General features: G+C 40.4%; 1 protein-coding gene across 2 annotated transcripts; it reads right to left on the reverse strand.

Moving 5' to 3' along the window:
• Positions 1-355: 355 nt before the first annotated feature.
• On the reverse strand, positions 356-22,443 carry LOC129362776 (serine/threonine-protein phosphatase 2A 55 kDa regulatory subunit B gamma isoform). Of its 2 annotated transcripts, none has more exons than XM_055034499.1 (10): positions 22,269-22,443; positions 21,593-21,922; positions 10,386-10,483; positions 10,057-10,222; positions 7,704-7,816; positions 7,013-7,190; positions 6,242-6,406; positions 5,370-5,539; positions 2,718-2,809; positions 356-2,320 (listed from the first exon to the last, which is right to left on the reverse strand). In XM_055034499.1, exons 2-10 carry the CDS (start codon positions 21,666-21,668, stop codon positions 2,026-2,028), a joined length of 1,353 nt encoding a protein of 450 aa, XP_054890474.1. In that variant the 5' UTR covers positions 21,669-21,922; positions 22,269-22,443; the 3' UTR covers positions 356-2,025. The 2 variants fall into 2 exon arrangements, with proteins under 2 accessions (XP_054890474.1, XP_054890473.1); XM_055034498.1 differs by lacking the exon at positions 22,269-22,443 and adding an exon at positions 16,083-16,239 and having other exon boundaries at positions 21,593-21,680.
• Between the last annotated feature and the right edge of the window lie 2,883 nt (positions 22,444-25,326).

A 25,326-nucleotide genomic window follows, 5' to 3' on the forward strand; every position in this document is an offset into this window, starting at 1 on the left:
TTTGTTTTTTTGGTTGGTGCTATACACAAAGTCACAATAAATGTGTAAACATTTTTCTCTAAATGATTTCGTTTGCGTCTCACAATTCTGCATTTCAACAGTGTGACTTTTTTTTATGTCCACTACTTAAGTGTTTAGAAAAGCATACATGGTCACAAAAGATAAAAAAAAATTAAATTCATGTGCATTGCTGGTCAATTATTCAGTAACGTTTCAAGTTTTTGGACGATTTGTCTGTCACTCCTCTTTCGCATTCAAGCGTAATAACAATCTACAGCCACTAGGTGGTGCTTGGGTATACATAAATGAACAAGATTTCCAGCCACACGTTTACAACAGAAACTACAACTGTGTCCTCATTGGGTGCAATTTTGTTGAATCCTTTATTGAAAAAACAGAAAGAAACAAAGAAAGATATTAACATTATTTATAACTGTCCATTTGACAATTATGTCAACATATATTTAGACAAAAATATGTCAATCAACTGTATTTGATAAAGACATGGAGTACGACCGACAAACAAAGAAGCGCTCGTCTTTTAAAATATAAAAAAGTCTGCACATCCAAAAAAAAGGAATCGGTGAGGAAGGCCGAAGAGATTAAAGTACCATCACTCCGCTGTAGCTTTGGAGGCAAGTCCGCAATTGGTCGACAGACGAAACGAAACCTGATGTCAGAAACAGAGCTGTTATATACAGACACCACTGAGCCTGCTCTAAAGTTTGTTTTGTTTTGTTTGTTGTTGTTATTCTGATTATTTTAAAGTACAACATTTAATCTGAAACATTCCCCATTTTTCTCGGTTCTCAGTTTCATTCAGAATGGACGTGTACAAACCGAACTCGAGTAAACATGCTTCAGCATCCGAGGACACAAACAGGAGGTCAACGGTCATCTACGGCGGCTCGTGCTGCTGTGAGGGGCCCCTGGGGCCTCCCCACCGGGGCCCCCCACCCCCAGGTTCCCCTGAAGCTTTTCTACAGCTAGGCTTAAATGTTTAAAGAAGGCAGCCAAGTCAGTCAGACAGACGATTTATAAAGTAAATCTGTTGAACATGCAGCATCTTTTTGCTTGATTGTTGAAAATATTTCTTCGCCATTTTTAAAATTTTTTTATTATTATTATTATTATTTTGTACTTTTTTTTTGCTTATTCTGAGTTTAATGTATCGAGTGTTGAAGCAGCAGCACACACAACAGCCCTAGATCAGAAGCGAAAAAACACAAACTGATATGTTTGGATGTGTTTTGGCTAAAAATGAAAACAGTCATTGGTTAAACACACGGCCTGTAGTGGGTTTGTGTCTGTTAACGTCTGCTTCTGCCTGCAGGACTGCGAATGCTTCACCCCTCTTGAGGGCAGAGGCATCTGGTGCAGTTTGGGATGAGGGGAAAGTCACGGGGTTCATCTTTGCATATCTCACGTGTCGCTTCGTTTTCATCATCAGATCTGAATTTCGTCGTCGACATTTAACAAGAAGTTACAAAAACAGAGAGCTTTATCTGGAATGAAAAATAGACAGTTATATAAATGGCCCGATTTTTTTTTTTTTTTTGTTACACAAAACAGTGGGCAAAGGGGATAAGAATAGGCTTTGCTTGAGCGCACGACTACAGAGAGGTGAGGAGGAGGAGGTGGAGAAAGCAAGAGAACCTGAAGAGTTAAAAAAGAAAAAGACAAAGACATGTAAACGTCCTTCCAGCCTGAGAGGAGATCTGATCCCACTCAGAAGCCAAGCTGTGGTGATTACCACACCTTTTACCACAATCCACAGGATAACAATAAAAATAAACAGTTTGGACAATTTTCAATAATAACCCATTGTGTAATGCAGCCAGTTTCCTTTTTTTTGTATCCCTGACTGGACTCCGTTCACTTGTGGGAGGGTAGAATGAATGTGTGTATGCATTCTGACTGTGTGCGTTAGGCATCTTCCTGGGTTCTGTGGGCCAGCGTTTGAGTCTGATAATGTACATTCTAGCATAGTTGCATGTTTGCTTGTAAACTCGTTTGGACCCTTCATCAGTGCATCTCGGAGTTGAGTTTGTCCTGGAAGATGTACAGGTTGTTGGTGGCGGCGATGGCGATGATGTTCTCGTTGGGGTGCCAGGCCGTGTGCAGGATCTTCTTGGTGAAGTCCAGGCTGTCCACGCTGATGTCGTCCTTCCGCCGTTTCCCGCCGGCGGCGCAGACCCTCCGTGGCTTCAGGACGGCTCTGGGTTTGCTGCTCTCCCTCGACGCCTCCAGGGTCACATCTCGCTTGGTGTTGCGGTCAAACATTCGGAAAAAGTTGTTGTAGGCGCCGGTCATAATCACACTGGACAAAACAGAAACAGAACAGCTATTTTGATACCCCTAAATAAAATTCAGCATGTGTAATAAATCAGCAAGATTTTATCAGAGTGAAATTTAAGGTGTTAGAGATTTCTTAGAGAACATTAGTGAGAGCATCATGAAGACTAAAGTTCACAGGAAACAAGTTAGACATAAAGTTGCAAAGAAGTTTTAAAAACAATATCAGGCGTTGAACATCCCAAGGTGCCGTGTTCAATCCCTCACTCAAACAAGAAAAATCTGTGGCTCGAACTCAAAACCTCTTAAAACATGGCCGTTCACCCAGACCACAGATATCAAACCGGTCAGCCATTTGGATGACCAGCAATGGATTTCTCCAAATAAAATATGTTTTTGCTCATCAAAGCACAAAGACTTACCTGTCCGAGCCGTTCCAGGCACACTCAAACTTGTCAAAGATGCAGTCATTCTCGTAAAGGGAGCACAACTTGCTGCGGAGGTAATCGTGTACCTGGAGAAAAACACGGACATGAAATAAAATGTTATGGTGGGACACGGCAGTGTCACTCTGAGGCTCTGGTTCACAGCAGGCAGGCACAAACACCCAAATCTACGAAAAGAGCAATTTGGTCGATCTGTCTTAGAACCATCCACATTCAGGATCTGAGTTTATTTTAATTCAAAAAGCTGTTCCATAGCAACTCAGTTCATTAAAATCCAATTCAGTTTCATCACACCTTCACTCAGACACAGTTGTTAGCTGTTTCCCTCGTGTTTCCATTCGACCTTTCCAGTTCAGCACTGTGTCTTTTGGTGATGCAAGTTTTTGCAACCTGCAGCCGCCGTGATGTGCATCCCACCTTCCACATTCTGCATAAAGTCAGCAGTCAGTCTCCTTGTAATCAATAAACGGTCAAGCTGAGGTCGCTTTGTGCTTGTACATCACTTCTTGGGACATTTTTGTTTCTCCCAACGGACCTTTCCACCCGGGGGTCAAAAGGGACAATGTCAGCTGGAACTGGAGACTATTTTCTGCTGTCTGCATAATCTCTTATAAACACCCATCTCTTCCAAACAACCACTGTGGTATATAGTTCTTTTTGGCTTTTTTTTTTATTTGTGCCGGCTCATTAGATTGATGTATGAGGGAAGTGTAGTGTGATTTGTTTCTCTGTTTTCTTCTCTCAAAGACTTTCTCGTAGTGTCAGAAATGATATACACAATATGCATAATAAGCAAAAACCAAAAAAACCAATAAAGGTTCCCACTGGTGCATTGAGACAATGGGACAGATAAATAAAAATGTTCTGTTGTTTTCTATTGTATATACTTTGAAAGTACATAAATCTTTCTGAGACGTTTTTTTTTTTTTTTTTTTTACTTTGTGGGAACTCTGCAGAGCTTTGTATAATCCATGCGCGATCAGATTTGAAACATGACGCTGATTGCAGCGTAGAGCTTTATAATCCTCACTTACTGAGAAAGAAGAAATGAAAATGTAATTCTCTCAACGTAAAAATATCTCAAATTAAGGCTGTGCTACAAGTACATGTGATATAAAGACACGTGACAGCAACATGGCGATCAATGTTCCTTCTGTAAGTAATTAACAAAAAACCTGAAACAAAAATTGTGGCATTCCTTACAAAATGTGCCTCACAAAAGTTTTTTCCTCTTGAGTTTTTTTACAGCCTCTGTCTGCTGTGGAACAAGGAGGTTCTGGAAAACTGAAAGCACAGTATAGATCTGCGATGTCTATACAGAGATTGTGTTAAAAGTGAACTCAAGTCTTTTAAAATGACAGTAAAATCCAGTTTACTCTGGCTCCTTTCTCTCACAAACATATTAATTAATTAATTATCTCTATCATCATAAACACCAGAAATAAATATTCCGAGCGCATATTGGATAACAGCTTTACAAAAAGTGGAAATTTGAAATAAAGCAAAAATTTCAGATTTAAGTATTGTGAGATATTTGTAAAAGTGCTGCCTATAAACGCTAAAGGTAAAGTAAGTCTGACCCACATGCTGCTTGTTTTTCTCAGTCTGTCCAGTTTTGCACCTTCAGGCTACGTGTCGAAGTAATTACAACAATACAGATATTTATATCATTTACTTTCTTCTCACTCCTGCATCCTTTTCTTTACCCTTCCCGTTCTTCTCTTCTCCATCGCGCTATCTGCCCCCAGTCTGCCTCCCAGTCCCACACCCTGGTTCTCCCCCTTGCTCTCCCTCTGCCCCCTCCCTCTCTGTGCTGCATTGCAGATCTAGGTGTCAGCCACTGTGTAAGGTATCCCTCCTTCCAGCTTTACTTTATGAGTGGAGGCTCTGCAGCCTATAAATAGCTCCAGCGCGTCGTTGCCTCCCACTCAAGGCTGCCTCAGGGGCCCTCACACATCAGCACTACCTGCAGGCAGACGTGTCCGCCTAAACACCCGTCACAGCAACACTGGACGCTCACAGAGACTTAGTGGATCATCATAAACGAACAAACAGAAAGTTGTGTGACCTTTGTCATGTAAACAATCAGAAATGACTGTTTGAAGAGGAGATTATTTGATCAACTTAGTATTTGATAAGCACGCAAAGCTGTTTTAATCTTCACATGACGTCCAGTGAACTACATTTACCAAAAAGGTTTAGGGCTGACATCAGCTTACTCTGGCCTAAATTCAGTTGAGTTTTTCCAGAAAGGTTATGTGGAAAGATGCAATCATTACTTTGGACTGTGCACATGTGGGGAAAAGTTTCTGCCTCCTAATTAATGTCTCAAACTGTTATTTTGAATGGCAGCAACACAACTATGGTCAGCCGGCGACACAGCAAAAGTAAACACGACATGAGTTTTGGCGGATAAGTCTTAAAAGTAAACTTATAAGTAAAACTTTACCATAAAGTTTGGTCTTGGAGTTGAGGTGTTTTATAGCTTTTTTCAATTGTTTTAAACAAGGTGTGGAAAGCTACAAGTCTGCAGACTTTTTCAAATGAGAACTTCTCTAAATAATAGAGAACCAGACTTTTTGGGGTCTCTGTCAATACACACAGTGACCTATTAGTGGTCACACAGACCTGGTATGTCTCCAGGGGCTTGCTCTCCATGTTGAGGTCCCACACCTTTGCAGTCAGGTAGTCTCTGGTGAGCAGGTAGCGGCCGCTGTGGCTGAACTTCACATCAGACACAGAGGAGATAATCTCAGAGAAAAAGGAGCGAGCGCTAGGATCCTCGGGCTCCTCAAACACTGCACAAAGTGAGGGAGATAGAGTAGGAAGAAGGTGAACACCAGCGCTGTTTAGCTTTGTAATAGAAGCACAAACTCTGATGAGTTTTTATAGTGACAGCAAGGCAAAGACTCTTTAAGTGTACCGTTCTGAAATACTGCTCTGTGTCAACCTCTGCAAATTTTAGTTATTTTTATGATTTTGCCAATTAAAATAAAAGCCCTAGCTTCAAAATAAGTATGCTGTGCGAAGGACCTTTGCATCAGTGACTCATGCATGGTCAGAGCTGTAAATCAAATGGTAGGCATTTCAGCAGGAAGAAAGGGGGCAATAAAAAGGCAGCTTTGGTACCTCGGGGCTCTAGCATTAAAGATTAAAGGTACCTATCATCAAATGATTTGTGTCCCTTAGAGGAGGCAGATTTATGAAACGCTGCCCTATGTTCCAAATAACCAACATGTTATATGAGATTTAGTGCATGCTAAGGAACTTCTTGATAGAATTTCTACACTGTAAACTTAAACAGCTGTATAAAAAATTGTTCTAGTAGTCGCAAGAAATCAATTAACCACCACATAAAATGTTTTCACCAAAATGCCAAATAAAAAAACAGACAAACTAAACGCTCAAAATCATAGATTTAAAAATCATCACGGATAAAATAAAAAACAAAAAAAGATAAATAAAATAACCTCTGACTGTGTCGCAGCAGGAATGCTTACATTTTGAGTGCTTGTCACACAGCGCTGCTTCTCTCATGTCACAGAGGCGCAGGGTGCCTTTGCTGCTGCTGTAAACAAACAGGTTACAGTGGAGGGGGTGAAACTCTGCAGCTGTGATCACCTCCGTCAGATCCTCCATGTTTGCTGGTTTGATGTCCACAATGTCTGATAGAAAGAGCCATTGTTCAGGGAAACAGCAGGAAATCAGTTACTGCTTTATTCTGCAAAAGTAACTTTTTTATTTCACAAAAAAATAGAAAAATGTTTGCAAAGCCTTACAATAACATAAACACAGGCAACACAGCCAAATACACAACTGAATAAAACAAACTAATAAAAAGACATCTTTAGGGAAGTTGTTGAGTGAAAAGTAATTCTGTATTCAGATAAACTGTAATAATTTAATCCTGTCTGGGTTCTGCATGCGAATGCTTTGCAATCCGACCTGGATTAGAACCCAGAAAGGGGCTTGAATATTTATGCAGCTTCTGCATTATTCATTAGGACATAGTTTCACTCCTCAGCAATAATATGCTCCTCCCCCAACAGCAGGGGGCTTTTATCTGTACAGTAAAGTGGGATTTGCAAAGTGGAAGATATTGTGTGGGTGTGTGTGTGTGTGTGTGGGTGGGTGGGTGGGTGGAGGGGGTGGGCGGAGGGAATCATTAGGAATTTGAAATTATACAAGTATGTGTACACACTTTATTGATGTATTTGTGTGTGTGAGAGTTGGGAGTCTACATTGCCTCGATTGTTACAGTAAAAGGATACTGAAGCTGCGATCTGTGATGTCTAGATGCCAGAGGTTGATCCTCAGGTCGTCCGCTGACATGTAGGTCTCATAGTCCGAATTGACCGAGATGGAGTTGATGTGGTACGTGTGGGCGTTGGCAAACACCCGCCGGGGGCTCACCTCCACCATCAGGTCCATCGGCTTCAAGACCGGCACCTGGAAACAAAAGCCAGAGCAGCATTATGTCCCTTCTGGCTGCATATACGAAAAAAAAAAATATATATATAGCAGATATATTTTATTTAAAAAATACTACTATATATTAATATTTAATGTTACAACCCATCAAATAAAAAAAATAAGAGAAAAATCAAAATTCACGTCATCTTAGGCTGAATTAGTTCTTCACCAGTTTGCGACTGATTTAAGTCCTACTATGAACACAAATGCTTTAAACAATTTAGATCAAGAGCAGATGTTCGGCTGAAGCAGCTGCTCATGTTAAAGGATTCCACCTCCCCCATTAACTCACTCTCATGTGTACCTTGTGCTACTGACCCACTTTTGTACATGTAAGCACAGCTGAATCTACTGACCCAGTTTCACTGCCCAGCTCAACAACCAGCAAGAAGATAAGATAAGATAAGATAAGATAAGATAAGATAAGATAAGATAAGATAAGATAAGATAAGATAAGATAAGATAAAATAAGATAAGATGAATTTATACCTGCAAAGAGGTGACTGTAGAGATATCCTTGATGCGACCTTCTTCATCCTTCAGATTGTATCCTTCTGGTCGTTTATCTCTTTCACTCACCTTCCACAACTTTATGGTTTTATCTGGAAAACAAACCAGGTCAATTAGGCAAATTATGAAGGGAATTCCTAAAACGGAGTCATCTCTTGATGAGGTCTGCAAACCCAGACATGTTGGAGGTATTTCTCTAGATTCCTAGGATTTTATCAAGCTTAGAAAACGTGTAGGTGTGAGGACTAAGCAGATACCGAGCTGTTTACAAAGACAAACAAATAGCAGTCGCTTTATTAGAGTATATAAAGTAATTTAGCCCATTACTCTGGCAGAGAGCAGCTTGTTGCAGCCTCACAGACACCTACCTGCAGCCTGCAGCCATTTTTATAATACTAAGTAATTTTGTCACAGTATAATAGGATGGAGTGAGATCCCTCACTTATCCCAAAGACCCTCCATATCAAAAAAGTAAGAATATCCCATGCTGCAAAAACAGATTTTTCTATTTGAAACACTTCTTGCCACAGGATCAAACAAAGCTTTTGCATGTCAATCTTGGCCACCTAATTTGGCTTTTTTAACAAAAAATATTACAAAAAAGCAGAGCTTTAAAAGCTTTTTTGTATCCATCTCCTGACTTATATTTTTCTGCAACCTTTGCTCTGATGTTCCTGAGGTGTTTTTTGTCTTCAGGCTGTAATGACAACCAGAGACATAGATTAACCGGTGAATGGACCTTCCAGACGCAGGTGTTTTTATACTACTATCACTAGAAACACAATCATTGCACTCATTCCATTCCACTTATTATTAGACCAGTAGCACCAATTGGCTGGATCTCAGTTAAATTAGGTCACTCTCTTTAAAGGGGGGGAATATTTATGCAGTCGCTCATTTTAACATAGAAAATAACTCAGATCAGTGCTTCTGTGCATTTTTGTGTGCATGCTTTGAGTTCTCAAACAGCCATTCGATCATGGCAGACGAACAATTGTACTCAGCCAGGTTGCTTCCTGTTGAAAACGAGTTTTCCTCTCCATTATCACCACATGCATTTTTGGGAGGATTGTCTGCTGTCGCCAAATGCTCATCCAAGAGGAGTGAATGTTTCAAGATCATCTTGTTGTGAAAAGAGTTTAGGGATTTAAAGGTTTTGTAGCGAGAGGTGATGTAAAAACTAAATATATGTCATATGAATTTCAAATAATGTTTGGCAATATCCTGAAAAAAGACGAAAGAAACAACATGAACATGCTGTTCAAATACACTTCATACCAGGACACTGGAAAGAAGACATCTTCTCTGTAGGTTCAACACTGATATGCTGAAGCAGCTCCTTCATTTTTAATACTCTCCATCATAAATAATATAATACAAGAAAAAATCAATGATGTGGCTCTCAGGGTAAACCTATAGATCTTACCATAAAGACATAAACTTGGGATGTGGAGTATAAATCCAGACTCCTCTGCCAAGCAACACAAGCTTGGGATGCTAATGCAGTTTACAATTTGTGAAGCATCAGGTGAAGTAAAATCTGCCTCCCCCTGAAGAAATATCTAAATAAATAACCTTTTCCTCACAGAAAAGTCTGAAATCCCGACAGTGCAGACGCTTACACCTCTAAAATAAACTGTGTTTTCATATTGCCATCTGGATAGCTTAAAAAGAAAAATTCAGAGGTTCTGCTCACACAAAAACAAATCAGTCGCATCAGTTTAATTGCCCAGAGCTCTCAGTAAATTCTACATTAAGCTATTATTTGACTTGTATGAAATCAAATAATTACCAAATATATATTAAGACAGTAACAATATAAGTCCTCAGATGTGAAGCTAACCGGTCTAGCTAAGAAGTCTAATGTCCTGAAAAATGTTTTGTCTGGAAGTAATTCAGTGATTTGAGTCACTGGAGATTGGAGTTGTGTTGGAGATGCAACAAACCTGCAGAGCCTTGGATCCCTGGATTTCAACAGCCCTGCAATAAATGAGCTGCAGCAGCCAACACGGTCTCTGTTTTTGCTGCTCAAACAATTTAAGCATCTCTCTAAAGGGTTGAAAACATTTTGATTGTTGGTGCAAATCCAGATTTGTTCTGTCACATTTACAAAATACCAAATTCCACAATATTATGGCTTATTCTGTTGCCTTATTGAATTTCCTGCTACTATGAAATGATGCTACTCATATGAGGATCTCTGCTTTGACAGATGACTCTCATGCATTAGAGCCTAATATCGTCATAACGCCCACCTCTAGTTAAAAATTGGCCCTGGCTTCTTTAAGATGTTTAGGGGTGGGATGTGCAATGGATTGTTCTCTGCTCTCACCATTGGTGGAGAGGAGAAAGTGAGCAGCGTTCTGCTGAGGCAGCCATCGGATCTTATTGATCTTCTCCTCAATCTCCAGACTTTTAAGGTAGTCGAATTCGGGCTCATGGCTCTGAAAGGTGCTGTACACGTTGTACTCTCCCTGGGAAAATGGCTCAGACTTGCTCTGTGAAAAAAAAAAAAAAAAAAAAACAAAAGGAACATGTAAAGTTAATGTCCAGACCTGATTGTTAATGTGATAATGTGACAATATTGCAGCTGGAATGGAAGATGGTTTATTTGTTACTGTTGTGCAAAGATCCTTTGTATTTGTTGATGTGTGCTAATACCTCTGGTTCCCTCTGAAAGATGACCACACGGCCTCCTTTGTCCCCCGTGGCCAGGAGCTCTCCTGTATGGTTGAACTCTACAGTGGAGATGATATCCGCTGGAGCAAACAAGACAAGGAAACAGAGACAGAAAACAAAGAAGGAGATGTAGTTTGAGAGGAAAAATGGAAGGAAAGAGACAAAGAGGACAGGGATTAGATGACCGACCACACACCAGCATTCAGATGACCGACCACACACCAGCATTCATCTGACTAATCTAAACAGATCTAAACTATAAAATGTAATTCAGAAAAAATACATTTCATTGTTGATTGGAAAAGAAAACATTTTTAAAAATCAGACAAAAACCAGCACACATACACAGGTGTTCATAGTGTGATCAGGTGTTATCTGTCATCAACAGACACGCAATGCTGCCATGTCAGATGGAAACAACTGATCTGCACATACTTCAATGTGCAAATATTTACACAGCATTGTGACTGAGTTACTGAACATATAATGCATCTTCTCATAACGTGTTTCTGCTTTTTATGTTAACAACAGCATCCCCACCAGGGCAAAAACAAGACGTCATGTCCAAGTGACCACCGAAAGATTTCTAAAAGACGAGTCAAAACAATGACCAAAAGAGTTGTTGAAGAGCCCAGATGCACTCACTGGACGCTTCAGAAAGACGTGGGAATAGGAGGTAATGTTTTCCTTATGAAAACAATAAGTAAAGCACTAAACTGTAATATCTTCAATCCCACTGTTGAAGAAATAGGATGTTAAACTTTGTTTGATGTTTGCTGCTGAAGATCTGTAGAAACCAGAGAAATACTGGTCTGGAAAGATGAGGTTGAGCATGAACTCTGTGGATGCTGTTGCACACACCATGATTGGAAGAAGAATGATTCTCCAAAAACATCAAAAGTAAAGTTTGGGAACTTCGTGGTGTGGGCTGCCTTACAGGGAACAGCAGGCTCGAATTATTTTGAAGTAAAAATAAATGGAGAAAAGCACCAGGATATTCTTGATAAGAATCTGAAGGGTTTCTGAACACGAGATTAAATACAGCATTTATTATTACATACTCTTAAAACATCAACTTAGAGAAGACAGTCGATGTGATTAAAATCTGTTCACTCCTGTAGTTTCTCTTGTTCTGTTTTCCCACAATAACCTCACTATGCAAGTCTTCATCACAGATGAGCAGATAATCGCTCCTTTTACAAATGATAGCTGAGCTGCTAAGTGTTAAATCCGTCATCTGTACACTTGCAAATACAAAACAAAAAAAAAAATGCCCGGTATCACCAGGGTGATGACTACAATCATCATCATCATAAAAAAAACAAACACACAGATGTCCAGTGTTTTTCATGGATTGGTTTTTCTTCATGTCAATGCATTCGAATAATTCACACCAAAATGACGACATATTAACAGTTAAAGTTTTGCTCTGTTAATCATCCATGGTGGAACAGAGACATTGCATGTTGGAAATGTTTGAACATGCACAATTTGATGGACAATGTTAATATTAGGCCTGGCCACTGGCATTATCTGATTTATTTTGCCTTTTAAGCTCATGATGAAATAAGTTTGAGATTATATTAAGATGATCTTTCTTTATGAGCAACATTATTCTCATCCGTTTTCAGTGCATTCAGTACACCCCTCTGTATAGCCTGACATCCAGTAAATGTTTGTCTCTTTTTAAGCTCCTATAATGAATCAAAACATCTATTTTCAAAACTGTTATTAAAATGTTCACAATCAAAACTGGCACAACGTGCCAATTCGATGTTTCTGACCAGAATAATGTACAAACGTAAATTTAGTAACACAGATTTAGTTCAACTCAGTTCCCATCAGCCTTAAGAAAATGCCTATTGTGATTCCTGGATGCAGTGTTTGTTCTGAAAGAACACAAGAACTTTCTGTGTAATTTGACCAAAAAGAGTGAATCTCTTTGTTGCTTCTTTTTGGTGAAATTTAGTGCACCAATGCAAATCCCATTTATTTCAAAATGATATCCAGTTCAACTCCATTTGTGGGTCGGACGGCAGAGTTTTTTTTACGTCACTGATTGGATGAGTGAAGTTTGAAGAAACAAAACACTAAATGAAAATACTTTTCAGCAACATATTAGATTCATTACTACTACCAAGAAGAGTTGCTACAACAAGTCATTCATTCACTAACCAAACACAAGTGTGTTATGTTTAGTGCTTAATTTGTTGTGTGACAATCTATTTTTAAGTTTCATCAGTTTACTCACAATAGCATTGTAACAAGGCAGCTTCAGTTTATTTGTCAAATTGTATTTGAGGTTTACGACAAGATGTCCATAAATTTGTCCAGTGTAAATTTGATGTCCTTATTTTGAGGTTTTGCCTATCCCTTTAACAACTTCTCTACCAAACGAGTTCATGTTCACCAACTTATGTGTATTTTATTTTCAATATTTTACTTGTCATTTGTATAATTAATGCTGATCCAAAATACCAAAGTGAGAACATTATTCTTGTGCTAAAAACCTGCTGTAACTGTCAGGTTGGTTTTGGAAATCCACAGAGGTTAGTTTTGATAGATAATACCACGTCCTCGCCGGCTTTGTCTGCAATAAAAATAGAGCATGGAGAGCGTATTCATTGAGAGCCAGAGCTGAAGCCTGTTTTGTCACGGCCTTGAGAGAGAGGAGAGGGAGAGATTTTATGATGAGTGGAGGCAGGGACTCATCTCCACTCTCTACACCAACACAATATTACTCACCCTCATCTTAACACACAGATCGTAACTGATTGTCTTTTTCCCCCCACCTTTTTTACTATGTTTTACATCATTTTATTACAGTATTTTTATGGATATTGAATGGAAAATCTCATTATTGTATTTCTAATGTCTCAAATCTCTCTTATTCTGTCCTCTCTCATCCCTGGCCCTCGGCCCTCGGTACCCGGCCGCCTGACTGTATCCAACTGTGTACATGTGGTGATGCTGCGGGTGGAAGAGAAAGGATGGGAGAGGGAAAAAAAAGGCATTGGGATCGAGGTGGAAAGAAAAAAGGAGAGAAAAAAAATAAACAGGGAAGAGGGGTCCTCCACTGGTGAGAATGGGTTGCCACGGTAACGAGCCGATCCAACCAGTGGAAGTAGTCGTGACGGCTTGCCGTATATGGAAGTGTGATGAAGGAGGAAGTGGGATTCATCAATCTAATTCTTGCAGGAAGACGCATCGCGGTGAAATAATTGCGCTGCTGTTTGTCTGCTTTGCAAAATGCTGCTAAATTATCACCAGGGGATATAGAGCACGCAGACAGCAGCGTGCGAGCATGGGCTCTGACTCACTAATAAGCACAAGCCTGGTCACCTGAGTGCGCACTGGCAGGCAGAAAAGCATATTCTCAATGCTCTTTGTAAGGAGAAAGAGAGCTAAGAAAAACCACAGGAGGAGCCCACAATGTAGCCGAAGAAAGCGTGGGGCAGACACTCCACCCTCTTTATCTTTATGATCCACAAACACACACATCTCACACCCATCTGTCTCTTTTGATCTTCTCATTTGGAGAAGTCTACAAGATAATTAAGGAACAAGACGTTTAAAGGGGCCTGAGAGTGGAGATCCCTTCCCTTTTTGTGCTGTGAGGCACAGGAAGTCAGCCATGTTTGTACGCAACAAGCAGTGTCTGAGCACTAGTGGGCAGGCCTGAGTATCTGTCACTCCTCAGAAGCTGAAGGAATACATGGCGGCTGCAAGTGCATTAGCCCACACGCTGCATATCAATGCACACAACTCAGTCACACGGAAAAACACTCAAATAAGCAAACGGAGGGGAAAGCGTTTGAGTGAAGGCAGCTCAGTTATAATCAGCACGTCTTCTTTCATTATTATGAAAATTATATTATTTTGAAGATGTTTTTTGTTATGTTTTAGTAACTTCCTTCACATTTTTCTACAATCAAAGCTTGGTAAACCTACAAGAAGGTTTGGCGTAGCTATTCATTGATCAGACATCAGATGTTTCGCTCTAAAGTCGCTGAAACTCAAAGAAAGCGAAGTCATCGTTCCAAGAAGGCTGATCAAGTGTAAACCAAAGTGCCCTGCAAACATATTCACTCCTTTGTGTTAAGTCGAAGCAAAGAAGTGTGTGAATGTGAAGTGCAACTCATCCCTTTTAATCTTTTTTTCATTCTTGAATCTGACCAAATTTTAACACTTTGTGGCAGAAAAACGTCTTTATCATCTCCAGAGTAAAACATGTTGATGTTGGGTTTTGTGTTTTTCTTTTTTTCTTTCTTTTTTTGGCAGAGAAAGAGAAGTGATTTTTTTTTGTTTTTTGGGGTTTTTTTTTAAGGCAGGCACCAAAATGAATTAAAAATAACAAGAAACTAGAGTTATTTTGTTTGAACCCTTTTTTTTGTTACACTCTGAGAAGAGATCTGTGAGAGACGAAGGTGGTGAGAGAGAGGGGCAATCCTTTCTCCTAAGGTTTCTTTAGGGGCAGGATGGGGGGCAGATGTTCCAATTATAGAAATCTCAGTTCTGGGTAAACACGGACCATTAAAGCCGAGCCAAAAACAGACACCTAAAAGCAGTGACAAGCCACCACTCAGCAGGAGACGCATGTGCATGTGTGTTGGAAACGGTGTGTGTGCATGCCGCAGCTCAAGCACCCCACATTTCCTGTGTGCATGTGCACAATTACCCAGCAGAGAAATAAACAGGACGGGGGGAGAGGAGGAGGAGAAAGAAGCGCCGGAGGGAGATGTTAAATTGATCCCTGTCCTGCAGTTCTGCAGTTATCTAAAATAGAAAAAAATCAAAAATAGTGCTTGTGTTTGTGCTAAAGGTGCACATGTGTGCAGAGGAGGGGTTTAAGCCCAGCACAGCAGGGACTCTGCTGTTTCTCCAAACACACATCAGCACAATGGAGCAGGGCTGGTGTGAGCCTAATGGTTATAGACTCAAACAATTAGAATCATAAAACCACTAGCAGCTTCAGAATTGGCTGGATGCTCCAGCTATTATTTAGCTGCAAAATATAACTTCAACACAGTTTTTATGTTCGGAAGGTGATTTTCTGCAAATATATACAAATGCAGAAAAGCAAAAGTAGTTCCTTAGTAGATCTGTTGATCCTCTCTGTACATTTATGGATTTCTTACGCAGAAAATATGGAAATATTACAGCGGATGCAGCCTTATGCGAGTGGATTTCTTCACTTTAAATACATCTTTGTGTTCAAAATTCAGAGAGCAACTCATCCTTATTAGCGTTCATAGACATAAACAGATCTATTTTTATTTCAAGTTGATAAAAAAAAGAAGTCGAAGTAGGACAGCTAAGCTTTGAAGAAGACAGCATGTCATCTGAGGTTAAACTATTTAAAGATATCTGGAAAACATAGATGTAACTCACACAGAACCAGCCTGACGGAGACAAAAATAAATCTGCACCTACTAGAATAAACTCACCTATAAAGGATGAGGCAGACAGACTGAGACAAAGGGATGTTTGAGATATTTATAACAATCAGACTCACATGAGAATCCACCTGTCTGATGCACACAAACCCTTGATACCGCATTCTCACACATACACACTTACACACACACTCAAGTCTATCATGTATCATTTGGGGTTGTGTGTGGCGCAAAAGTGTGACACAGATAGGACCTTTGGGAAAGAAGAGGATAGAAAACAGACCTTCAGTGTAAGAGGCAAACGGCTCAGGCTCCAGAGAAAGGGTAGTGATGTCGGAGCACAGCACCTGGATGGGGCTCAACATCCTGGGGGAGGACTCCAGGGTGGAGAGGGGTGGACAGGATGGGCGGAGCTCTTCAGGCTATAGCCAGGAGCAGCCCTGTAAGAGGAGCAATGGTGGACGGCAGGGGAGGAGAGGGAGGGAGGCAGAGGGTGAGGAAAGGAGAAGGGCCAGGCAGGGTTAAGGGTAGGGACTGAGTTACTACATCACCACATTCGGGCATGAGTACTCGCTAAAAGAAAAATCTACAGGGAGCGTATTCATGATGATATTACGTCTATTCAACATGAAATACTCACAGGCGGGGTTGGGCAGGAAGGTTACAAAGATATGGAGATGAACAGAGATAGATACGCAACAGAGAGTCTGTCTTTGTCTTGTTTGGTCCTATTAATGAGATTTAGTAGGTGATAAATTGCTTGGAGAAGGAGAGCAAACCAATTTCCTCCTTGACTGGTGATCTAATTTCATTTGGATTTTCTTCATGGAACGTTTAATCACATGCAACATTCAAAATTTGCTAGATCATGAGAGACATGTTGGTGAAACACTTTATTTATTTTTTTATATAAATTACAAACCACACCAGAGTCATACGGCTACGAATGACAACACCTGAAGTCCAGTCAACTTTTCTGCCCAAACGTTTCAAGAATAGAGTTCTTTGAAAGGGCTACAATATATTTTTGACTTTTACGGCCCTGTAATGCTCCATGGGAGTTACTTTAAGCATAATGCTTTACATTTTGCACAAGTACAAGTTCCAAAGAGGATCATCTTTGCTGGCACACTGCCTCCTGCCTCTACAATTTTAGGCTTTCCTCTGAATAAGCATCAAATGCAAATGTAACAATTGTTTAAAGATTTGTTACAAAGAATGTATATATTTGAGAAAGGACAGAACGGTTCCAAGCTTCAATGTTTTTTTGTGAAATAGGCAATAAGATATGAAACAGGTTTCATATCTTGTGATTCTTTGAACTTGTTTATGACTCTAGTCCATCCTCAAAATATTTGAAAAATATGGGCAAGTATAGAATAAATCCAGTTTTTATCTCATGTCAAGAATGAGATATTCCTCTTTTTATTGTTGTAGGAACAGTTCAAAGTGGCAGCCTGCGACTATTTGACCCGAAAAACAAAACACATCTATTCAGCCATCATGTCAGCGATGCTGCTTTCTCCTTATTTTGTCAGTATCATAGCTAACGTCTGTCAGCAAGCTTCCCTTTACAATACTCTGCCACTTGAGGCTGACATGGCAAGATACACAATCTCACAAGTCATACATGAAGACATCTCAGAGTAAGTCCTCTAGTTCTTGAACCACTTTTGTACAACATGTAGAAATGCAAATCATTCAACTCCCCTCACTCCTCACTAAAAGCTCATATGATATTAACTAACCAGAAAATCTAAAATCAAACCATTATTTATTTTTACAGTAAATGTTTGGTCACAGATGCAGCGCCATACTTCTGCGACTAAATGACAATGGGAAAAAAATGGAAAAAATAGATTTTTGATGTGTTTTTTAAACCCTCTGATATAATAGTTCTTGAAAAATCAGAATAGGCCACTAATCAGCCTAAAATATTTACTGTTCTTGTTTTAATTCCCTATAGATAAATGCAGAGGACTAACTATGAAAAACTGCCCAGTTATTTTAAATGTTAATACTCCTGCATTTAATTTGTAACATAATCTGATCAATCTACATCCATTTATTTACATCTAAAAGAAATACAAATCTGTCAATCGGTAATTCCTCTTTAAATAAAAATAATGGACTTCTTCACTCAAGAGTATTAATGTTTGATACTTATGTAATTGATACTTCTGTAATTAAAACAGACAAATTATCAAATGAATTTGTCTGTTTTAATTATTGTTTCATCTTTTGCTTTAAGTTATCGCATGCCTTCACAAAAGCATCTAAATTTGAATCTTATTGATATTTCCTCCTCTGTTTTTTTGGACACAATGCTTCTCCATCTGGAGGGGGAGGACGCAGCCGAGAGATTTATTTTGGAAGCAGTAAAACATGTGAGGGGAGTAAAGTGAGAGATGGTGGAGAAGAGGGGAGGAGAGGGAGAGCAGAGGAAAGGAGAGGGATGCTAACCATCCCGGTAGGTGTTAAAGCTGCGGTGGGAATCCCTACGTGTGCGTATAGTATGTGCACACACATAAAACACTTACAGACACACAAACATCCATATGCACAAACCTGAGCAAACAAAGGAAGCACATAATCTACTCGAATAATACACAAATGAATGAGTCTAAGAAAGAACTCATATTTAAGAGTTGCTCTCAAGCATTAAATCCCACATGTCTTTCTGAGTCTACCGGTCTCTCATTCACATCCAGAAACACATTGTGTTTGAGCAGCCTTCAGAGCACTGCTGGGTAATTATTTAGCGGGCGCACCACTTTAGAGTCGGACAATGCTTCTGGTTGTGATGGCGGATCGATGGGGTGAAGTGGGGGGGGAGTGAGGAGGAGGACAGAGGTGAACATGGATAAAAGGTGAAGGAGGGGTGGAGTACGAGAGTGGAAGAGGAAGGGGCAACCTTTTTTTTTTCTTTAATTGGAAATATTTACTCTAATTTTAGGAATATGAAACCTTTGGGTTTCCTTTGAGCGTGTAATTTACCTCTCTTACTACATTATCTGGCTACGCCGGTGGGCGTCATCAGCAATTCCCCGTGAATAATGTCTGTGACTGTGCCTGCGATGTGTGGAATAATTAATACTGCCATTATTGGTGGGTGGAGACGGCCTGTCAGTCATACTGGTCAAGCATGAAAAGCAGGATGTTTATCACCGCTGACTGTTTCTATGGTGATCATAGATGGATAATAAGGCTCAGTTTTTACTACAGAATGCCCGCCTAAAAATACCAGAAATGTGCAGACATGCAGCTTGAGGAAGCAAGAACCTCCTTTACACTTACGGACAAACAAAGATACCTCGTGACTGCACAGAACACACAATCATTTACACAAGTGACAGGCAAACCTACAGTATCTAAACTTGGTGGACAGACAGAGGATTATGAATATATTCGAACCTCCTGAGTTTTTAAAAAAAATTCTTCATGTTACAACCACAAAATTATATTTATTTTTGGGGGGGCTTTTATGTGATGGACCACTGTTAAAGGAACTAAAAATATGCATAGTTTTCTGAAAAGTAATATGCATATGTAACATATGTGTCTCAAGTCAGTACTCTGCAGGGCCACCTTTCAATGCAAGTACAGCTGCAAATTTGGCCCGTTTTACAAGACCTGAAATGTTGACTCAATCTTCTTTAAAATAATCCAGCTTGTTGATCTCTGAAGCTCTTCCAGAGTCTTTATACCCCTTCTCTGATTAATGTCTGTCAGTTTAGCTTGTCTGTCATGTCTTGCTAGGTTTTCAGGTGAGCCATATTCTGCATTTTAATGTAAGTGACAAGTGCACAGGTGTCAAACTCCAATCCTCAAGGGCCGCTGGCCTGCAGTTTTTAGATATGCAACAGCTACAAAACACTGGAATGAAATGGCTTAATCACGTCCTCCTTGTGTGGATCAGTTCTTCAGAGCCTTGCTAATGACCTAATTATTCTTTTCAGGTGTGGTGCAGCAGAGGCACATCAAAAAGTTGCAGAACGCCAGCCCTTGAGGACTGGACTAGTGCTTTGAAAGATGTTCAAAGCTCAAGATAAACTTCTTCAGATCTTTATGCATGACCTGTCGGTGGTATTTGGTAAATCATGCTGGTTATACGACACAAACTAATTGAAAAACCAGTCTGCACCCCCTCAACAGTAGGGGGGCTCCACCAAGAACTACTGAAGAAAAGAACATGAACACCATTGAAGAAGACATAAGCACAAATTCCCTCTTCACAAAATGTGAACAAAAATGGAGTGGCATCAGATTTGAACAAGTATAGGATTTATTTTTCGTCTTTGGCAACAGACCATAAGCCATTTCTCCCACAAGCTCTAGACTCACATTTGTTTAGGTTGTCACCCAGAATGCCCTGTCCTATAGTCTGCTTCCTGCTATCAGCCTGCTTGTATCCGCATATGCTTTCAAACCACACCAAATTTCACCTTAATTGAACTAAGACCTATGTATTTACATGCCAGATTTCACTTTTTAAGTCCATATTAGAGTTAGATTGCGCATTCACATCTTCACAAACAAACTGAACTTTCTACTCAAAAGGACTAGATTTCAATTAAAGCAGACAGAGGGGTAATTGTCAGTATGCAGCCTAAAATACTAATAGGTATGCTCCATACACAATGCACAGCGCACCTTCAAAATTTTCATTTGTCATTTTTCATCCATTTTACAGCCATGAGTCTCTTTGTGAGTATGTGGATATATCACATAAAATCCCAATGAAGTTTGTGGTCGTGACAAACTATAGAAATGTTCTATGGGGCATTTATTTCAGTTACCTGGATCGCTAAGAGGATGATAAATAAGCTTCTAATGCTGCCGTGACCCTTTAATGATAATCTGGTCTGGGAAGCGCAGTGAGAAATGAGCAGCAAGAAGCAGAGGTAGCGAGGAAGGAGAGACAGGAGATCCAGTGTGATGGTAAGAAAGAGGATTGTGGGGAAATTCAGTGGGTGGTAAGTGCTGCTGAATTTTTTAATAGTCCCTTGGCACAGATCTGATATGCATTCAGTTTGACACATGCACCTGTTTTAAATTCAAGTGGGGCAGCAACAGACTGTAAGAGGTGACACCGGACTTAATACATATTCAAGAAAGTTGTTGACGTTTCTGGCATGTTTTTGTGGGAAATTAAGATTTCCCTGCCTCTCTCTTCCTCTCTCAGACACAATATGAGTCAAACACGAACTCATTTAGGTTTAGACCAGATCAATCGCTTTCTGTGGTGTAGCAAAGAGCTGTGTTGCACACATAAGGTCAGCAGGCATGAAGGTACAAACCGAACACAATTCTCTGGTCAAAATCCCATAATTATCCAGACTCAAATTTCCAGACGTCTTCAGTTTTTTTCTGAGAAATGTTAATGTTTGAACAAAAATGCTTATGATGAAATCATTTTGACATTTCAACAGCTAAAAGGAATTTAAATATGAAACCACAGAGTAAGGAAAGATGGATTTTTGGGCAACAACATGAGAAAAAAAACTGTCTGAAAATCTAAATTAAAACTATTTTTCTCTCCTCCCTGAATGCACTTACTGTAAATCAAATTCCAGGCTTTTCTAGAGCGTGTGGGAACCCTGAAGCCAAATTAGTAAAACAGCTGATGAGTGAAGGAAGAGAGGAAAACATAGCCAACACAGTTTCTGTTTGCAGCTCTGTCTGAACACATCAACACAGACAGAGCTTACAGATTAGGAATCCACCCTAAGCTTGTTGTGTCCCACAGTGGATCCGTGTAAACACACCCGACCTCGTCTGTCTGCCTCTTACCTTCAGTCACATAGTTGTGGTCGGGGAGGAAGCCGTGGTGGTTGAGCGTCAGGGTGGCGTCAGTGTCTTCGCCCATCAGCGGGGATGGGGGGAGCCCCCGGCTCGGCTGGGCAGCGTGGTGGTGGTGGCAGATTGGTGGCGGTGAAGGGGATGGTGGGGATGCCGGCCAGCACAGCGTCCATGCTGCTGCCCGCCGACGCCTCCTCAGCACAGGGGCGCACAGCGGAGCATCCTAACCAGAAGAGGTGATGGGAAGCTGGCAGGTCACTTGGGGAAGATGGAGAGGCTTACAAAAGCCCTCGCAGCTGCTTCTGAAGACCAGGTGTCAACCTGCAGAAGGCGGATTATTTGAAAACGTCAGCATCACTCGTGCAGTGAGGGAAAGCCAGCGCAAGTCCACCCTGCAGTGGCTGTTCCGAATATTCTCCCATAAACACACTCAGACATCACAAACCTGACAGCAATGGGTAAACTCAGTGGATTCTTCAAAAACAGAAGAGGATGAGGAGCAGGAGAGAGGGGGCGGGGAGGGAGAGAGGGATGAGCAGAGCAGAGGAGAGCAGGGCTCTTGGTCGAAGTATCTGCAGTGCTGCTGCTTCTGCAGTGAACCCACTCACTTGAAGGCACACACACACACACACACATGCATGCAGGATGAGTTAAAACACACTCTTACCTACACACTCAGCAGCTTGTGAGATTGTCCTCTTCAATCAACCCTCCATGCAGGATCTCCTCGGCAGGTAAATGTCTCTCTGGCTTTCCACGAATAAATGGTAAAATCCTTGCTGGCTTTGCGCTCTGCTGCAGTGTGAGCTCTGGCGTATGTGTGAGAGGAAGAGTGAGAGGGAGAGGAGGGAGAGGCGGAGAGGATGAGTCCTGCTGCGCTGGTACGTTTACATGATGCATCGCTGGAGGCTCCACCTTCAATCAGGAGGAGCCAATCATCACAGAAACGAGAATCTGCGCAACCACTGACTGCAGCTGATTAACTATGATGAAGAAGCAGCCAGGATGGAACAGCGGGAGGCCAGAGGGAGTGACAGAGGATCTTAGAAGGCTGTAATCAATGAGTAAAGAGGCAGGAAAGGGGTTTCAGGCTGTTTCACTCAATGCTGAAAACCAAACAGAGCTCAGAAACTTGACTGAAGTATCACAGAGATGAGAAACATGCGACAGTCTTATTCACAAAGCAAAAAAGGACAAATGCAGATCATGGGACAACCCTATTTTTATCATCTTCAAATAGTTTCTGAGAGTTAGAACCAAAGCTGTTAGAAACACATTAATAACTAACACATGATCCCAAAGCCCAATGAATAACTCAAGTTATAGTTTTATGGCTTATGACATGCAACAGAGTGCTATCATTGCAGGAAGACAAAAAGGTTGACCAACAGAACATTGAGCACAGAGAAGCACTTTTCCTCCATAAAACTCATAAAACTCTTTGTTCGGATCAAATAAAGAAGATATAACGTTTTATGAAGCTTTATGTCCATCCATATGTTTGCTTATGGAAAGTAAAAGCTAAACACAATGTTTGTAAGATCGACTACGAACAACGGCTTCTTGGGCATCGCCATGTTGAAATCCCGACTCCTCCAAGCAAACAGAATACATTTGGATGCCACCTTTCAGCATAAAGTATGGAGAAATGCACCGGGACAGTTTTGATAAGAGTATGAAGGTTGAACAGCATATTCATATTTACTTCATAGCATCTATTAAATAAGTGAACAAATTGTGGCAGTGTGTCTCTTTCTCTGAAAGAAGCATCTGGTCCAGAGTGCTGGATTTCTGAGTCAGTAGGGTTTGGAAGGAGGAGCCACTTTATGGCTGACACGGAAAACTGTCCATGATGTACCGAGATTTATTTGAAATAAAGGTCAAACGAGGCACCACATAGCTCAGTGGTAGAGCAGGCACACCCTCCACAGAGGCTACATTCATCAACGTAGCTGTTCCCAGTTCAGTTCCCAATCATTTGCTGCATGTATTCCCCATCTCTCTCTCTGCTCATATTCCAGAGCCTTTACTGTTGAATGAAGGACACTAATCCCACAAACGTCTCTGCAAAACAAAATAAAGGTCAAATAATTGCAGGGCTGACCCAAGGAGAAATGATTGAACTAGCAAAATTGACTTAACAAAGCCAACAAACTCTGTCAGCTAAAACTAGAACAATAGGCAGTTTTTTCAAACTCTTTCTAAATGTAAACCTTTCAAGTGAATCTAAATGTGGGTTGCTTCTATTATATGTAACTAGAAATCAAAGGTTTGCAGATCTGTACTTTGTGTGAAAAGCTAAGCACTCTTGTGCGCCCTCTGCTGGCCAGGAGGCCCTACGCTCAGTTTGCTTTTTTTTAACGGCCCCAAAAAGACAAAATTGAAAGTCGCTTGATCTCAATATTTAACAACATATATCCTCCCACAGAGATAAGTAAAAAGTTCAAATATAATAATAATTTGAAAGACATATTAATTTAATATTAAATTAATACCCACAGTTAGACAAATGAGCAAATAACTCATTGCTATTTCTACTGGTAAGAAATAGCAATGAGTTATTTTGTTACAATCATAGCAAACTGTATTCATTTTTACTTTTTCTGTGCTGTAACACCAACAGCCCTAACAATTACAATTCAAGTTTTACATCAGTCTGTGACCACTAAAACGCACAGTTATCAATACTGAGACACATGCTTCCTCCATATTGCCCCTCTCTCCTTCATGGGATCATTATTAGCCACTTACTGAAGGACAGCACACATACACACACAGAGAGAGGCTTGAGCCGGCGTGGCAGCAGAGCGCGAGCTGCCAGTGACAGTTGGTGCCATCATTGCTGCTGGCTGTCTGCCGCCAGCCTTTAACCCTCCTTCACAGGGAACAAGAAGTGCTGTTTATCAGACTTACTCCAAGACCGCCAGCCTTAATCTCCCCCAGCGACTACTTACCAACCATGCACAATGTTCCACATGCTGCAGCTCCACATCTGACTGTACTGTGAGCTGGAATTGAGATAAAATCTCAATTATGGCAACGTAGAGGAAATTTAATACATCAAAACAATTTAAAAGTCTTTTTTTTTTCTTTTTTCGTTTGTTTGTTTAACTGTTCTTCTGAAATACTGACGAACAATATATTGTATTTTCTTATAAAAGATCACTCTGACCTTCCGGCGCATGACTATGAGATGACATTAAGATTTACATTGAAGCAACGTTGTAGGATGATTTTATTTATGCTTAAGTCATTTTGAAAAGAATAATGAAGTTGGAATTCACTAATTAGCATTGCAGCTCAAAAACACAATCAAAAAGGCAATACTACAGAAGTAGTGCATATTCAATTTAGATTGAAAGCCAGGCGTTTTCTGTAAAATACAGTGGCAAATATATTAGACATGTTTTTTTCTGTACAGTGTTTTTGATTTTTTTTAATATAAATGTGTTACTTATTGAAAAATATAAATATATATATCCTTCTGAATAAACGTTTCTGAAAGCTGGACCAAGTGTACACGCATCCAAAAAGTTGGAGGCCGATACAATTATTAGGTTCAATTGTCTATTTTGTCTGTTTTTTCCTCTTTTTCTGGTTTATCAAATTTGTCCCTAATTGGTGTTCATGTTGGTGTTTGCTCAAAGATTGGATCCCAGAGCAGCCATTCACCCATTCATGCGCACATTGACATGCTGCAATCTCAATCATGGGCCGTTTATGTG

This window comes from Poeciliopsis prolifica, unplaced genomic scaffold, assembly GCF_027474105.1.
Source record: "Poeciliopsis prolifica strain line A6 unplaced genomic scaffold, Auburn_PproV2 SCAFFOLD009, whole genome shotgun sequence".
Classification (NCBI taxonomy): Eukaryota; Metazoa; Chordata; class Actinopteri; order Cyprinodontiformes; family Poeciliidae; genus Poeciliopsis; species Poeciliopsis prolifica.

Bases quoted from the DNA above. Each gene is read 5' to 3' on its own strand.
- LOC129362776 (XM_055034498.1), bottom strand. From the start codon at position 16,164: ATGTTGAGCCCCATCCAGGTGCTGTGCTCCGACATCACTACCCTTTCT. The intron at 10,223-10,385 runs GTATTAGCACAC...TTTTTTTCACAG, and splicing joins TCTTTCAGAGGGAACCAGAG to AGCAAGTCTGAGCCATTTTC. The intron at 2,321-2,717 runs GTAAGTCTTTGT...TGTTTTGTCCAG, and splicing joins GCCTGGAACGGCTCGGACAG to TGTGATTATGACCGGCGCCT.